The 18,474-nt window shown below is 35.9% G+C and overlaps 1 protein-coding gene across 3 annotated transcripts in view; it reads right to left on the bottom strand.

Moving 5' to 3' along the window:
• Nucleotides 1-18,474, bottom strand: part of SDCCAG8 (SHH signaling and ciliogenesis regulator SDCCAG8) — a 111,323-nt gene that overhangs the window by 22,122 nt on the left and 70,727 nt on the right. For all 3 annotated transcript variants that reach the window (XM_039366464.1, XM_039366465.1, XM_039366466.1), the window contains one exon: nucleotides 14,876-15,007. In XM_039366464.1, coding sequence (XP_039222398.1) covers nucleotides 14,876-15,007 — 132 coding nt within the window. The remainder of the gene's footprint in view (nucleotides 1-14,875; nucleotides 15,008-18,474) is intronic.

Genomic DNA, 18,474 nt, shown 5'->3' with positions numbered 1-18,474 from the left:
CAGGACACTTCTAAGGGGGGGAGCGGTTGCTTAAGGAGGCTTGGCTGTCGGATGAATATTCAATCAACTGCTGTATAGATTTGCTGCCAGCTTACCAGACATTAAGGAAGTATGAACAACAAAAGAGAAGAGCAACAAAGATGATTAGGGGACTGGAGGCTAAAGCATATAAGGAACGGTTGCTGGAATTGGGTATGTCTAATTTAATGAAGAGAAGGATGAGGGGGGACATGATAGCAGTGTTCCAATATCTCAGGGGCTGCCACAAAGAAGAGGGAGTCAAGCTATTCTCCAAAGCGTCTGAGGGCAGGACAAGAAGCAACAGATGGAAACTAATCAAGGAGAGAAGCAACCTAGAACTAAGGAGAAACTTCCTGACAGTTAAGAACAATTAAGCAATGGAACAACCTGCCTCCAGAAGCGGTGAATGCTCCAACACTGGAAGTTTTTAAGAAGAGACTGGACAGCCATTTGTCCGAAATGGTGTAGGGTTTCCTGCCTGAGCAGGGGGTTGGACTTGATGACCTCCAAGGTCCCTTCCAACTTTATTACTACTACTACTACTACTGTTGTTGTTGTTGTTGTTGTTATTATTATTATTATACCAATTCATCCGATGGTAGTCACACTAAGTAAAATACTTTGGAAAAAGAGAACAGAGACTTCATATCTTCTGTTATGAACATGTTTTTCCAAATACATTTAAATATTAAAACAAATCTTTTAGATCACTGTAAGTTTAGAGATGTTAGTAGACAAATAGCCATGGTATTACAAGCATAGAACAAAAATGGAAAATATAGGAATATAGGAATATTACAGAAGCAAGTGCATAAAAAAATCTACTTCCAGGACTATAAACTCTCATCATAGAAGCTACCCAAACACTTTTCATATTGAAAATAAATAAAGGTAGATTATAGTCTACATTTATCTCATCATCTGCTGCACAGTCCTGCAAAGTCCCTAGTTGCTACTTGGAACAGAAAAGATCACTGGGACTCTGAATAGGATTGCACTCATGAGACTTCTCCTAACATGTAGACCAGGGCTTTTCAACCAGTGGTACGGGTACCACCTGTGGTACATTGGCACCTGGCACGGGACCATCCTAGAAAAGTAGCAGGGGAGGGGAATGAGCTGAACCGGTGGCAGCACTGCACAAGAGCGAGAGATGGCTGGAGCTGCAAGAGATGGCTGGAGCTGCAGGGCTGTCAGGGCTCAGCGGAAGCGCCAGGGTCAGTGCTAGGCTCCAGCTGGAGCTCGACACTGATCCTGGTGCTTCTGCTGAGCCCTGAAGAAGCACCAATCAGCTGGAATGTTGCAGCATCTCCAGGGTCTTGTGATTTACATTCAGATGCTTGGCAACTGATTCATATTTATGATAGTCACAGTGTCTCAGAGTCATGTGAAGTGACCAAAACCTACTGCAACCACCCATCAGACGGGGGGAATAAAAACCAAACACCCCCCACCCCACCCCTGCTGCCAATCCTCAACAGAAATGCTCACAACGAAAACTTCGGACAGGAGGAAGAGCGCCGCCAGGCGGGCAGGCAGGTGTCTTGCTCGGCTGTGGCTTGGGGGGCACTTTTTTCTGTGCTATTGTAACTTTGAACAGTCACTAAGCGAACTGTTGTAAGTCAAGGACTACCTGTACTTTATTACTTTTTTCCTCTTTTATTTTGGTCATCAAGTTTTTGACACCTTGCTGGTGGTACTCGGATGTTGCCATATCCTAAAAATGGTACAATGGGTGAAAAGGTTGAAAAGCCCTGATGTAGACACTTTGTCCCCTGTGATATATGGAGGAATTGAGAAAAATGAAATGGATTAAAAGATGTCTAAAACACCGCTGGTGGAAGACAAAGAATGAACTTAATCGAACATGGGTAAGAGCTGCCATAAAAGCCTACCTCATGGTAATTCAGGCGGCAAAATGTAAGTTTACTTCTCTGTACTTATTGAGTCTCCAGATAATTAGCCAATGACCCTTTTACCTTACCTCTCGAGAAAGAGGATACAGAGGTGTACCTGAAGGGGCACCCTGAAGAATTCACTGATTTTCTGGAAGACAAAATCACTAAGATTTATTCTCAATTAGATATCATAGTAGTTGCTGCTCCTGTGGGGGCACCTGGTTTGACCCTATTGCTCCTGAGTATGTGGACAGGATCCCAAGGAGTATGAGCGCAAGCTCCTGTGTTTTAGATCCATGTCTCTCCTGGCTTGTGAAAGCTTCCTGGGAAGTGACATGTGGGTAGTTTGTGGCAGTGATTAATGCTTCCCTATGAAAGGGGAATAGTGCCCTAATCTTTTAAGGCGGCTGTGGTCTGCCCTCTTCTTAAGAGACCATTGCTAGACTCCACCATATTGGATCATTTTTATCCTAACTCCAACCTTCTCTTTTTGGAAAAGGTTGTTGATTATCTGGAACCCTTCCAGTCAAGGTTCAGGCCTGGATATGGGATGGAAAGAACAATGGTCACACTTTTTGATTATCTCTGGCAGGAGCAGGATGGGGGTAGTGCATCCATCCTTGCTCTACTTGTAACCTCATATATATATATTCTTCAATAAATAAAACAAATATATATACTGTATCACTAAGGTTCTTCCTTTGAGACATCATATTTCTACTTTTCATGAGAACAAAAGAATTACAACAGTTGCAGTCAATGAAAATAGCCTGTCTTTGAGGGAGATAGGTGCTTTAAAAATTTAAATAAATAAATAAATAAATAACACTATAACACTAGAAGATAGACAATTGGTTATTCAGATTAAAAACCAAGGTCCGGCTCATATAAAAAGAATATATAATGTTTTATTAGAGTTAGATTCGGAAACAGAATTGGTTAAAGATTGTATGATTAAATGGGCTCAGAATATACAGGAGCCGATCTCATTGGATTTATGGGAGATAATTTGGATAAGAAATGTTAAATTTACACAAGCTCAAAATTTGAGAGAAAATTTTTATAAAATGTTTTATAGATGGCATTTAGATCCTAAAAAATTATCTTGTATGTATTCCAACATACAGCCCAAATGTTGGAGATGTGGCAATAATGATGCGACATACTTTCATATTTGGTGGAATTGTAAAAAAGTAAAGGCTTTTTGGATTATGATTTGGTGGAACATTCAAAAGATTTTTAGAAAGAAGATAAAGTTTACTCCTCAACTATTTTTACTTGGTATTTTTGTTGACTTAAATGAAAAAGAAACTACTTTGATGTTGAATTTATTAACTGCAGCAAGGTTACTAGTAGGTCTATATTGGAAGAAAGATTCTTTGCCTACTTTAGAAGAATGGATATTTAAAGTATCTAGTTTTGCAGAAATGGCAAAAATTTCTGCTTATTTAAAGGATCATACACAAGAAAGATATATTACTGTATGGGGAAGGTGGATAGATTATATTCAGAAAAAATATGGAATTAAAAAGTTTTATTTATTTTATGAATGAATATCAAATATTATAGAGAATTGTTTTATAAGTTATGGAGTTAAAGGTTAATTATGATATTTTTTTTTCTTTCTCTCTTTTTTTTTCTTTTTTCTTAATTATTATAATTTTCTTTTTCTTTTTTTTTCTTAACCCTGTATTCTGCTCTGGGAAGTGAAGGGAGGGGGGGTGGGGGTGGGAGGGAGGGTAAGGGGGGGGTTCTCTATTTTAAAATTTTATTGTATTTTTATAAATGATTGTATGTTTTAAAAAATAAAAATTTTCAAATAAATAAATAAATAAATAAATAGATAGATAGATAGATAGACAGACAGACAAACAGCAACATTTTCCATTTCCTGAAATAATGCAGTATCAATGAAAATATGGATCTTAGCCTTGATTTGGATTGATCCAATTATCCAGCCAATTACAGCATTAAGGGAAAGTCAACTCCTGTAATTTGCCTATACCATATATAATGAAATACTATTAATCCTTAAACAATGGGCATAAGATATAGCCTAAATTCATAACCGATCAAAGTACTTCTTGTATGCAATTAATAGGTCATCCATTTGCACATATACAAGCTATATAGTTCTTCTTTAATCTTCCTTTGAATTCATTTCAGTGAATTATCCTTGTAGTTTTTATTTTGACAGCTCTCTTTACAGCAGTAAAACAAAATGTGTGCATTGCAAATGGCAAGGATTCAAATTTCAGCTATGTTTATCCAAAATAGCACTGAACTGCTTCTGTACTTATGCTATACTGCCTACAGCCTTACGGAAGGGGAGACAGATGGGATGAATTTAGCAGAGAAACAGCTGGGGCTTGAAGTAGAGACAAGCAAAAGTTTTGCTATCAGGCTTCATTATGTATCAAGGTACCAGTAAAATGTGTATCCATAAGGCAGCCAAAAAAGTGTGTCATTTGACTAGTGATAATTACCTTTTCTCAACAGCTGACAATGTTCTAAGTAGCATTAAATAGGTATAATAATTAAGCAATAAGACAAGGCAGGCAGTGCTTTGCTTGGGATTATAGCTTGCCTCAGGTATGTTGCTAGGCATAAGGCTGAAGGGTGAGTGTTTTTAGTCACTTGAGAAATGTAACAGTCCCTAAGAAATATACTACCTGGAATGTCTCGCTGCTCTTAAACAAAAGTCCAGAGATGTTAAAAGACCAGTCCCTTATTTGCATACTCAATTAAAAGGCTCAACTTAGGACTTCAAGTTTGCCATCACGGCTGCCGCGGACGTTGGAAGGCAAGCTCCGTCTTCCACGTTCGGTTTGCTGGGGGCCTTGGAAAGGGTCAAGAGTCGCCCTGTAGGAGTGACAAGCAAGTAAGGGACCCCCGCTTGATCGCAGGAGGGCGGTAGCCCTTCTGCTTGATCCAGGGCAGCCCTCCAAACTGGCGAATGAAAGATCGACCATAGAAATATGGCTCGTCAATAGACTGCAGACAGCCGAAGTCAAACTTACCACCAGGCACTTCTAAAGCAGCGCGGATGAGATTGGGTGAGATCTGAACCTCTTTTCAATCCTAAGTATTTTCTGCCCAAAGTACCTTCCCCCCTGTAAGGCGAAAGGGAAGGGAACTTCTAAGTTCTAAGAATAGCAGCGACCGACTATCCAGGGGAGTTAAAACACTGAAAGAATAACCTTAATCTAACTGGATTTATATGCTTCTAAAATTTGGGGAACAAAAGATTTCTTATCTTTACTGAAGACTTTGGTTTTTATTTACAAAAAAGAAATAAAATTGGAAAAAGGATTATAAAAATTTTGGACTTTAAACAGAATTGATGACATCTTGAGGCCACATTTGATATTACAACTTGTTATTGTCTAAACAAGACTTGGCTTGAAGCCCAGACTATAGATAAGACTTTTTCAACCTTGACAAATATCAGCTGTAAGAAACTCAGCTGTATTCTATACTCAGTTATAAAATTATTTTCATTTTCTGACTTTAAAGCTCTCAATTTAACACACTATTAAGAGAATATGGATGAAGACCAGGAAAAGATTCTTTTTATGTTGAAAGCAATACATGAAACCATTCTTTCAGCTTGTGATGAAATAAGATACTACAGAAAAGAACAAGATGTCAGCCTAGATATAAGAACCCAAATTTTGACTACAATTAAAGAATCAACTATGCAGAACATAACAGAAGAAGTGGAACAATTAAATACTATGACAGAGGATTCAACTGACCAACAAATATAGTCAATGGAAAATCCAGAAAAGGGACTAACAACACTGAAAATGGAAAAGACTTTCTATATAAACCAGAAGAAACTTGAGGAGCAAGAAGAACAGACCGAAGGGAAGACAAACATATCAGGACAACTATGGGGATCTGGAATAATAAAGAGATGATTTGCTAGTCCTTCCCAAAAAATGGTGACTGGATGGTCTCTATTTGATGACTTAAAAGCACTGACATGGTGAGCTGGCAAAGGAAGAAAGCCGGAATAAGGCTGAAGAAAATTGGGGTTTTGATTTATTAGAGAGGATTTTATATTACTATTTAAAATAGAATATACTCAAATAGACAAGATGTGTATTTTGAATACTAGATTTTGTTATGAATTGAGATAAAGAAAACTTTGGTCATTTAAAACTTGGAAGTATAAATATTAACAGTTAAATTTGAATATTGATGGGAAATTAAAAATTGGGGAAAACAAATAAATAGGATATTGATTGTCTATAAAGATTGAATGTAAAAGTAATTAAGATATGTATAAGCTAAAATTTATTGATAGATGTAATAAACATGTTTTTACTTAGTTGATATGATAAGAACTGTATTAGCTTAAATATGAGACATTGGATAATAAGGGAAAAAGAGGAAATATTTGATGTTGAAATAGGGGAAATTTTGATCATTAAATTTAAGACATTTGAAAATAAGGATGTTATACTATATTATTAACTAGATGATGTAAGATGGTGGGAAATAGAATATACTCAAATAGATAAGATGTGTATCTTGAATATTAGACTTTGTTATGAATTGTGATAAAGGAAACTTTGGTTACCTAAAACTTGGAAATTATAAATATCAAATGTTAAATTTAAATATTAATGGGAAACTAAAAATTGGGAAAAACTAATTATAGAACATTGATCGTCTATAAAGATTGAATGATAAAGTAACTAGGATATGTATAAACTAAAATGTTATTGATAAATTAACAATCCTATTTTTACTTAATTATAATAAGAACTGTATTAGTTCAAATATGAGACAGTAGATATTAAGGGAAAAAGAGAGGAAATATTTGATGTAGTAGCTTGAGATTTGTACTAAAGATTTTTGTATATTATTGAATTATCGCTTAACCCAGCCACCACGTTGCTTTTTAAATACTTAAATGTAAAATTAGAAAATTAATAAAATATTACAAAAAAAATTAAAAGGCTCAACTTAGGTGAATGTTCAATATCTATCCATTACATTGGAACATCATATTCCTATTAATCCATAGCTAGCAATATTGTTTAGATTACTAATGAAATAAAGGTTTTTGTATCAAGGTCTTAGGTTTTTTGATTTGTGGATTTTGCAATATTTCTACATTTCTATATTCTCAGCCACATTTCAACTCCTTCAGTATTTACCTGCATACTGATGTCCAAAAGATAGCTACAAAACGGTCAATGCCAGTATTACCGTATATGCTGGCGTACAAGGCGACCCGGTGTATAAGACGACCCCCGTCTTTGTCGCCGAGTCGCATTCCTAGAACGTCGTCTTACATGCCGGAAACTACCAGTATTTCCGGTGTATAAGACGACTCGGCGTATAAGACAATCCCCGTCTTTGGCGCCGATTTTAACGCTTGCGGAAGTCGCCTTATACGCCGCCATTTACGGTATATTATTTCAGAAAGACACTAAGAACTGTTCCATTAGAGTCAAAGCTATAGAACAATCTGATTTAGAGTATGGCAGGCTGGCAAGGGCAGTCTGTTTGATTCTGGGGTAAAAAACAGGAGGAATTTACCAATTCAGTATATAGCAATTAGGTTAGAGAAAGAGATAAAATGTATTACAAGCCCTCAATGGCCTAACATTGATTTTTTCCTAAGAGTCAAAAGAGGCATGATTATGATTTTAAAAGCTCTAAGAGATATTGCACATGTATCAGACTGCTATACAGAAGTCTCTGTAGTAGACAAGGAAAAAAAAGAAAAAGTATAGACAAACTGCTTGTAGATTTTAAAAGTTATTAAATAGGAACCAGTCTCATTCTTACAATCTAGTGCTTCATGTAACCAATGCAATCCATAAATGCATTTAATATATTTCTCAACCCAGATTATTTTCACAACAATATTTCTTATTCCACTTATTTGTACGTTTTAAAAGTTCTTTGTAAAAGAAAAGATTTCAGAGTACTTTTGGTCACAAAGCAACTAAAGCAAAACCAGAAACAATCAGTGTGCCATTTAAAGAACTCTGCCAAATAGGTTGGTAATTAGATTTTACTGTTATTTGGAGTTCATATAAGGCCTATGGAAGGATCCCAATTTTGTTAAATACCCAAAGTGGATATTTGCTGTGTGAGATCTGCCACTTACTAGTATTTACAAAACATCATACTGTGCATCTTGAAATATCAGAGGGATACCACACAGAAACTGAACTTAAACACACAGATGTATCCACAATACAGAAATGAAGACAATGAGAAAACAGTAATTAGACATAAATTTAAATACCTTCTTAAAAAACAATTATTTAAAGACAAGTGACTCCATTCGAAACAAGCTATTAGAATCAGCAAAGAGGGTCCCATTCAGAATTTATGACATAACATATACTTAAAAATAAAAGCAGAGTATTTCTGCAACACTTATAATCAGGGTCAAATTCTTAAGTAGCTTGTGAATTAGATGCTTATTGTGGGATATGACATGCTGTTTTTGTTTAGTATTACACTGGTTTCTTTCCATAAATCTGCTAAGATTGTACTGGCTCAATTCTTGGATCTTAGATTGGCTGCTTTCCTTAACTTAAAGAGTACTGGTCATATAAATAAAGTATGATCCTTAATTCTTCATTCAACTCAATCTATCAAAATACTTCAAAATGAAATTAAAGTGGGGTTGGACCAAAATTTAATGTAGACAACCTACCTACTTGTAGCTTAATAATACAGGCATCCAATTCTTATACCGTAATTTATTAGTTGTAAAAGTTATTTGCAAAATGAAATAATAACACTTAAGACATCTGCCTTTTCTGTCTATAGCAGAGGAGACCTTCACAGATGGGCTGTTTTCCTCCTTCCTTCTGCCTTTACATGTGCATAGATTCAATATAGGGAGATGATGGGAAATATGCACTGGTTTTCCTTCTTATAATATCTCTGCTGCCTAATATATATGTAGTGGGTAAGTCAGGGGAAAAAACGTGATTAGACTTTTGATCTTTTGCAGTCCTATATTTGAGATCTTTATCCCATAATAGAATGGATCATAATCATAAATATAGTAGAATGGATCATAATCAGAAATATAGTCATGTCTAATGAACCATTCAAGACAATACTCCTAATTCATTTTTCAGGTAGAGTTAACCACATATTTTCTATAATTAAGAAATGTTCACTGCAACACCTAACTGCAAAGGATATTAATCAATAGAATCTGATGGATTCCTTTAAGAGCTATAGCTCATGCGTTAGATGAGAGAATGAGTAAAGAAGGGGGATATTAGTAAATTCACTTCTATAAAAACATTATAAAATATGGTATCAAATATAACATGTACCACGGTGAAATAGATTCCATAAATGATATGCTTGCCTTCAATTCTGAAAAGGCCACCACTCCAGGTATTTGGCTGCCAATACAACCCAGAAGCATAATACACATTTGACACATCAAGTCTTTATAATCTAACATCTATGAAATTAGACAAGATTTTTTTCTTATTTATAGTAACAGGCAAGTGCAGAGCTCTGCCATCTTGTTACACAGATGGCTGTACATTTTTTTTAATTGTTAACTTACAGCCACTGATGCCTGAGGAATAGACACACATCTGCCCCAAACTGCCAATCCTCTAAGCTTTTCGTTTGAATTATGGTACTCAAAAGAGATCAAGTAGGTGTTAGAAGCCAATTTTAAAAGCAAAATATTGGTCATATTCATAGACATACAGTAGATGAAGCTACATAGACAGCAAAAACCTCTTTTGGATTTGCAAACACCAGGTCAACTAGCCATGGAATGTAAAATATTATTTGAAGGGATGTTTTTAATTGTTACCATGCTATGGAAATGACTGGTATTAATTACATGTGTGACTGATTCATATAGAAATAAAAACAAATGAATTGTTTTTAAAACACCATCTCTTGTCTTAAACAGCTCTCTTTTCCCCGAGGCACTGATACATTAATTCTGCTACACATGAGTGCAAGCAAATTTATATTATTTTGTCTAAGAAAAAGAAAAGATATAACATTTTGACTAATTCCAGTGAACTTACATAATTTCAGCAATCTAACCATGACAGAGGTTATAAAACCATACAGTTGTATTTTTAATCAGGAATCAAAACTTAACATTCTAGAAAATACAGCATCTCATTGCATTAGGCAATTCTGCCAATATCACTAACTTGTAAGGTGTTTGGTTTTTTTTAAAGTCAAAACTGGATTTATGGCGCTCCCAGCCAATTATAACTTTCTTACTGTGATAATTCTGGTTTTATGACATTACAAATAATTACAAGAGACGTTTTCAGGCTTTTAGGGTGTGAGAATTAGGATGAGCAATGATTACAATACTGAAAATTCAAGTAAGTTCTAAAAAAATGGGCTAGGCTGAACTGATTTGAGTTTTTGTTTGTTTTATATTTTATGTTTGACTGTATGACTAGATCTGATTGATAACCACATTTAAGGAATGAACGCTTTCCATAACTGTTTTGTTGTCTTAGGCTCAATTGTGGAGAGATGTCTTAGGCTCAATGAGGAGAGATGAGGTGCTGCCATTTCAGTGATTATGTGGACATTATAGTAAATTTTTACCAGTGTGGTAAAAATAACACACTGGTCATTGAGGTATGATCCATGTTCTGCTTTATTCTATCAACACTATAAGCTGCTATACAAGTAGCGTATGTGACTGAAGCTGGTTGAGTGAAGATAAAAGATTCAAACAGATTCAACTCTATTCATCAGGTTTCTTGAATGACAGCCTCCAAGAGAAGGCAAAGTTCTTTGGGTCCATGTAGTAAAGCCCCACCTCATAATGAGACCATAAGTCAACAAAGGATATGGTGATATGCTCATTTATTTCCTGTATTCTATCTGTATTGGTAGAAGTGACTTTAAAATTAATGCTGATTTTTCCTCCAATGTTTTGAAGGAAACTCAGTGAAGCTTCTCATCAGATGTAGCTTAGAACTTTATGACTTTCATTGTGATTAATCATAGTCACAAACATGACAAGACACATTTTTGTTTCTGGCCAGAATATAAGTGACCTAAATTAGTTTAAACTATCTACTATTTAAACTATTTACTATTATGCTTTAAGATTTGGAGCTACAATTGCAATTTGCCTATTCTCAGATGAAAGTAGGTGGAATTTTCAAGGCTTTGGAAGATTTTTCTAACCACTTGATGGATTTGGAGGATAAGTTCACAGAATTGTTGAGTGCTCTTCTAAACTCAAACATTTTGGTTTTCTGAAGCATTTAAGATATTCAGATGCTTAATGTACTTCCAGCTTGTAGAGCAATCAACCCCACAAAAGTTCCCATTTGGCACACTAGGCTTTTCCCCCAACATCTGCAGTTTCTGACAATGACCACCTCTTTTCTTGTTTCCAGCTGTCATATTCAATGCTGGAAAGAAAGCTTATTTCCGATTTATAATAGAATAATTTCTTCCTACTTATAGAAAAATCTTATTCTGCATGTACAGGAGAAAGATGGGGCTAGATCTCCTCTCTCTGACTGATGATATTCTGAAACACTGCAAGACACTGAATGTATACAATCAAATCAAGACTCAGTCCAGATAAGATGGAAGTTCGGTTGGCCACAGATATGACAAAGTGAAACTGTAGGTATACCCTATTCAGAACTGGGCTGCATTTCCTCTGAAGCAGATTTGAAGCCTGGAGGTAATTTTAGATCCAGCACAGTGTACCAGTTGTGCCTGTTTCTGCAGGAGACATACATGACCATAATGATGTAAGCCTTAATTATCTCATGTTTAAATTAATGTAGCTATTTTTTCCAGGGGCCTGCCCTTGAAGAATGCTTGGAAACACTCAAATCAAAAATAATGTGGTCACATTGCCTTCTTATGCAGACTCTGTTTACCATGATACGCTATTCCCATACCAACTGCTCAAGTTTTCAATCTCTCTTGATCATAGCTAAGATGCAGGTCCCAGAAAACCCTAAATAATTTAGGGCCAGGACATTTGAAAAGTATAACTTTTCATATGATCCTGTCCATTATTTAAAAATTGATTTCAGAGAATGTTTTCATCATCAAGATATGACACACTAGTGACAAACTAGAACAGATTTTTTTTCTGTGGCAAAATTCCATCTCTAATCTTCCAATTCCATCTCTAATTTTCCATTTCTAAGGCAATTAAGATTGGTTCCACTTTTATTTAGTGTTTGATAAGCATGTATTCTCTTGGTGGTCTTTCATATCCATATATTATAGCTGAGAACATGTTTATGACAATATGTACTTCTGCTAACAGAACACACACACACACAAAAATTACTAGTGAATTTGTACCATACTACTGAAGTCGTGGTTTTTTTTTTTTTTTTTTTTTGTCTTTTTAAGTAGTTCTGGGCTTCTATAGAATAGCTTAGTGAAAAGTTACTTACATCCACCACAGTTGATGAAGATTAGTCAATGGAGATATCCAGAGCTTCAGCTGATTTTGTTCTGTTGGCAGACTTTCATTTATTAAACCCTGATATGAACTGGATAAGCATTCCATAACTGCTGCTATGACAAAAATTATGCTGAGGATCTCACCTGTTCTATACCAAATCCATACTCATTTCCTTTCTATATAAAAACATTCCCTTCTCACCCTATAAAAGACATTTGTCTTTCATGGGATGAACTGAGAGGGTTCTGTGAAGTATCTTAGCTATTCCTAGCACTGCACTCTTCTGAACAAAATGCACTGACATTGTTCCTAGATCTCTTGGAGCCACTCTTCCAGCTTAGGAGTCAGAGGCTCAAGGGCTCCTACTACCACTGGGACCATTTTGGCCTTTACTTTCCATATCGACTCCATTTCCTCCTTCAGGCCTTGGTATTTCTCCAGATTCCCATACTCCTTCTTCCTGACGTTGCTGTCACATGGCACTGCTACAACATTGTGCAGATGTTCCTGTACACCGTGCCAGTTACTTGGTTGTGCCATTCAGTACATGTTGTTCCTGCCTGCATCTTATACCCTGCCACTATATGTAAGAATCTCTCTCTCTCTCTTTATATTATAGATGTTATATAATTTTTATATAATATATAACATTTTTATTAAGAGTTTTAACAATAATAATAACCTTTGCAAAGTAAAGGAGAACAAGAATGGAGAAAAACTGGGCCAAGTAGAAATGGGCACAGGAAGACAAAGCTTATTAAACTGATTAAACACATCAAAATTCAAATATTTCTGGGAGTTGTTATTTATCTTGGTAAAAAAAGAAGAATTACGTGCATATCCTTGCCACATTTTTTTTTCTTTCCTTTCAGATTATCTTCTGGGTTAAATTGGGCTGCAACTGCAATTCATCTGTATTGGGAGATCAAAAGAAACCACCACAGTACTATACAATATTGAAGTCTCTAATTCAAAGCCAAGGATCTATGGAGCCAGCAGCTATAGCAGTGATGGCAAACCTTTTAGAGACCGAGTGCCCAAACTGCAACCCAAAACTCACTTATGCATCGTCGGGTGCCGGGTGGGTGTGGCCATTTGGGTGGGCGTGGCTGTGGTGGTAACGGCAGACTGGGTGGGACTAAAAAGTTCAATCAATTCCAACTTTGCAAGATCTTTTTTTTCCCCGTGAGAAGTTGAAATTGACTGATTGATTGAACCTTTTTTTTTTTTTTTTTTTTTTGCACATGGCGGCGGAGGCCTAAAGCGAAAAGGTTTTATAAAACCCAGCTGAAGGTCCAGGACTGGGGCGACGGTGTGCGTGCCCACAGAGAGGGCTCTGAGTGCCGCCTCTGGCACCCGTGCCATAGGTTCGCCACCACTGAGCTATAGAATAACAATAAAAGTTGCTTGATAAAGATAGATAGAACACAGAATCTGATACTATTTCACAACCAATTGTGAGGATATAAATGTATGGTAGAAAAAAATCTGAAGAGAAAAAAGGTCAAATCTCCCTTTCCTTTATTAAAGCTAAAACAAGCTTTATGACACGTTTGAAATGGAAGGGTGGAACATTTGATGAATTGATTGTCAACTGCCTCTATTCTGAGGGGACAAAGTAAACACATATTGTCACAAGCAGTAATATCTGAAATATTAGTACATAATATATTTGTAAGGAAATATTGCAAACCTTAGATTAAATCACTAATGTAGTAAATACAAATTAGTGCCATTTTGCAACTTAATAGGTTCTGATATGAATATTACCAAGAGGACTGGAAATTAGGCCAAACGATTATAAATGACAAGATATATAAACAGCAAGTAAGACATTTAGAAATTCAGTGAGAGGAAAAAACTGAAGAAGTGGCATTTCTTAAACAGATGTAGGGGTGACTGCAGATGGCATGTTAGAGAAGGTCAGCTGCCTCAGAGGCAATAAGCAAGAAAGTTGATTTGTGATTGAACACAAAGAATAATAATGCAAAAAGGGAAAGAGTAGCCTGGATACTAAAAAAACCCCTAATATTTTAAGCTATTCTAAATGTTCAGCAATCATCCTTCTGTGTTATTAATACCAGGATATATACATTAGAAGCCAAGTCTCATGGCAAATGTAGATGAAGAGGCATACCTAAGTCTACCTGACTGGTTTAAAAGGTAACAATCCTGTCTATCATAGCCACAGAGTGATATGGAGGTCTGCCTCAACTGAATAGGGAGGTTTTTCAAAATAAGATATATGTTTAACATACACACACATACCTATATATACATACTTTTTAAAAGTATTGAAATATAGTTGCTGACAAAGACATGAAAATGATTTATTGGAGGCAAGCATATTTGAATATAATTTGGACTGCATTTGTATTTGAATTTCTTATCTATTAAATTTTTAAAACATTAAGCAATTACCTAAAATATTGATCATGTTTTTGAAATTAAAAGTATAGGAACATCAGGTTTGTTATAGTAAACCACACAGGGATAAATTAATAAATCTCCCTACCTTAGCTTCATTTTCTCATGCATCCTTCCATGCTGGATACACTGATCCTCCAATTCATCATGCCTTTTCTGCACCTTCTCAAGTCTGTCATGGATATACTCATTTTCCTGACTAAGCTGGCTGATTTCCGACCTAGAGAATTAAGAATACTGATGATGGATGTTTCCAGATTTTATCATACAGATTATCATCAACTTAACAACTCTATATTTCACATCTCCATCTTTCTTCAGAACAGGGAATATCAAAAAGTACTCTGGCAATACTGTTGCATAGCTGGGGGCATAAATCTATCAGAATCTGCAACTTAAAGCCTCTATCTAGACCAGCACTGACTTAGATAATAGGTGTTATAGTCTAATTTAGAGGACACTATGATGTAAATGGCTGAACTATTGTTGCCAGGGGTGAGGGGGTTTATTGGCTTTTGTACCAGGGTTTTATCATTGTAAGCTGCCCAGAGTCACTGTGAGGGATTTAGGCAGCCATATAGGTTTTGTAAATAAATAAATATAAAATAAATTAAAATAAATTAAACCACAGACTTTGGGGGGGGGGAGTTCATTACACTAGGGCAGTGTTTCCCAAACTTGACAATTTTAAGGCATGAGGACTTCAACTCCCAGAATTCCACAGCCAGCGTTGCTGGCTGTGGAATTCTGGGAGTTGAAGTCCACATGCCTTAAAATTGTCAAGTTTGGGAAACGCTGCACTAGGGCAGCGGTTCTCAACCTATGGGTCGTGACCCCATTTGGGGTCGATCGACCATTTCACGGGGGTCGCCAAGCAAGGCTGTCCGCCATTTTTTTCCCTTTTCCGCCAGGTGCCTTACCTCCCTTGGGCTGGGCCAGCTAGTGGCCCAGCCGGTGGTCGGCCTGCTCCGTCTCTGCTGCTTGCCAGCTACGCCTCGGCCGGCGCAGGGGGCGGCACCACATGTGCGCAGCGCTCCCGGGCAGGGAAAGTCCTCGACTTACGACCGGTTGGGTAGTCCTCAACTTACGACCAGTTCAGTCCTCGACTTATGACTGGTTTAGTCCTTGACTTACGACCGGTTGGGGGGTCGCGGCATTAAAAAGGTTGAGAACCACTGCACTAGGGAATATCTATATGAGAAACTGCCTTATATAATTTTATTTACTTTGCAGGAAGATGATATAGTTTTCAGTGCCACAAAACTGTAGGAACTACATCAGGTGGGCCTGAAGAGGCAGATCTTCTGTGCCATGGTAACTGCATTATGGGACATTCCCCCCCTCCAAAATGTGGTAATCTCCATCCCAACTTATTTTCTAGAAGTCCCTCAATACCTGGTTAGGTCATCTGGCCTGGAGGTTTTAGCGGACTGGTGAAATCCTGAGGTTGCCTTCTTACTGATCTAATCTCTTATGTGTTTTATGTTTTATCTGTTTTTGACATGCTTATTGTTTTTATATTTTTTGTTGTATGGTACCCTGAGTCATTTCAAGTCACATGGGCAGCCATATTAATTTGATTGATGAATAAATAAATAAATCCTAAGCAAATTTCATGAGAAAGACTTTCCACAAAATTCTGTGAACCTCAGATTAAAAATATGGCATGACACAAGTGATTTTGAAGACTGGAGTCACAAAATGTATATTTTAAATAATAAAAGAGTTACTGCAGCGAATAATTAAACCCACAATTCTGCCATTTCACTCACATATTTTCTTTGTGGTGTAGGCACAGCAATGTTACTGAAATACCACAGGTGCAAAATGTAGCATTACTAAACGTTTGTAAATCTTGATCCATCAAGAAGCTAGTGTACACGTAGTCCTTAACCTATGATTACAATTGATCCCAAATTTCTGTTTCTAAGTGAGTTTTGCCCCATTTTATGACCTTTCTTGCCACAGTTGTTAAGTGAATTACTGCAGTTGTTAAGTTAGTAACATGGTTGTTAAGTGAATTTGGCTTCCCCGTTGGCTTCTGAAGGTCGCAAAAGCTGATCACATAACCCCTAGACATTGCAACTGTCATAAATACATACCAGTCATCAAGCACCCAAATTTTGGTTACGTGATCATGGGGATGCTGTAAAGATTATATGTATGAAAAATAATCATAAGTCATTTTTAAAGTGCTGTTGTAAATCACTCCGTACACATTTAGCTTTAAAAGCCAGTTTTGTTCCTTTAATTTTGACAGACATAAAAAATTTTCACCCAAAATATTTTAATACTGTATAACATAAGCATAATATAATTAAATTGAAGATAGCTTCTGAAGATTTGAGATTAGGACAAAAAATAGAATATCACAGTTGTGGCTCACTTTTCCACACAAGTTCAGTTTTACCTTCTGATTCTCTAGTGTTGCAAGACACTCCTGGTAAAACTGTAATGACTGCAGTCATCCAATACAGCATCAATTGAACATGCAGAAAAACAGTTCAACCGGGTGCATGTTCTTTACTTCAATTAAACTCACACAGTTGGATGCCTACTGTTGCCAAAATGGTAATATAATTTATCCATTATAGGGAAACAGTAAAACTACACTAAAAGTCATTTAACAATATTTATAACACCATAAAAACAGTGTTAAAATATATGGACTGCAATGTGCACCAAAATTATAAAATTTGTTTCTCATAATCGGTGATTAAAAACAGGATCATTTCTCTAGCTTCAATACACTCAACCCTGGTGACAGATTAGAATTCAAATCTTAATGATCAATTTACAATTAACAAGATAGAATTGAAACAAATTAAACCAACCATTATATATAATGAGACCCAATGGAGTTCCATTGTTGCACTTAATTACAAAGCGCAAATCACAAATACACAATAGATAGTGTCAAGCATCAATCCACAAACCTTAGACACCATGATAATCCAACAAAGGAAAAAAAAACATATAGAAAACACTAAAGAATTGTATTTTTACAAGTCCATGTGTTACACAGAGCTAGATGTGCAGCTGGAGGGGAGTAAATTCAATATGTCCAAGATCCGCCTATGTATGTGGGAAAATTTTTGCTCAAGCTAATTTTTTATTATTATAGATTCCTCTGAACAATTTGCCACCAATATTATACATTAGTTAAAGTAACAACTAAATCCAATAAAGCTAGTTTGCAATCTATTTGTGTAAGATAATTGCATCTTTACACACCCTGAATATAATCAGTCCCAAGATATTCTATATATTAATCAATATAATTCACTTCTTGACAATCTTACCAAAAGAACTGTAATCCTTAATGCATTATGTTTTATTAAATTTAAGCTGTAATATACTAAAACTTCAAAGAATATTTTGAGATATTATATCCTTTTCTTGATTCAAATGGTAGAAAAATTCTTTGATCTGTTAATAAATAAAAGCACTGTGCCAACAAATAAGTATATTTAATATGGAAAATACTTTTGTTTTTTGGTATTAAAAATCATAACATTTAAGAAGCTTTGCTTAAGCCTCCTTGATTGCGTGAAATATCTCAAAGTGGTCTGTTAATGTCAATATTGTTCTATAGCACCAAAATAGATATAATCCTAGACAGCAAAGGAGGCCAAAACCTAAAAATGAAGGAAGTATTTCACTTAACTGTATTTTAATTTGAATCAT

Source organism: Crotalus tigris, unplaced genomic scaffold (genome assembly GCF_016545835.1).
Source record: "Crotalus tigris isolate CLP2741 ecotype Arizona unplaced genomic scaffold, ASM1654583v1 scf7180000020324.788712, whole genome shotgun sequence".
Lineage (NCBI taxonomy): Eukaryota > Metazoa > Chordata > Lepidosauria > Squamata > Viperidae > Crotalus > Crotalus tigris.
Note: the sequence above shows the minus strand (reverse complement) of the source record. Positions and strands in the feature narration are given on the sequence as shown.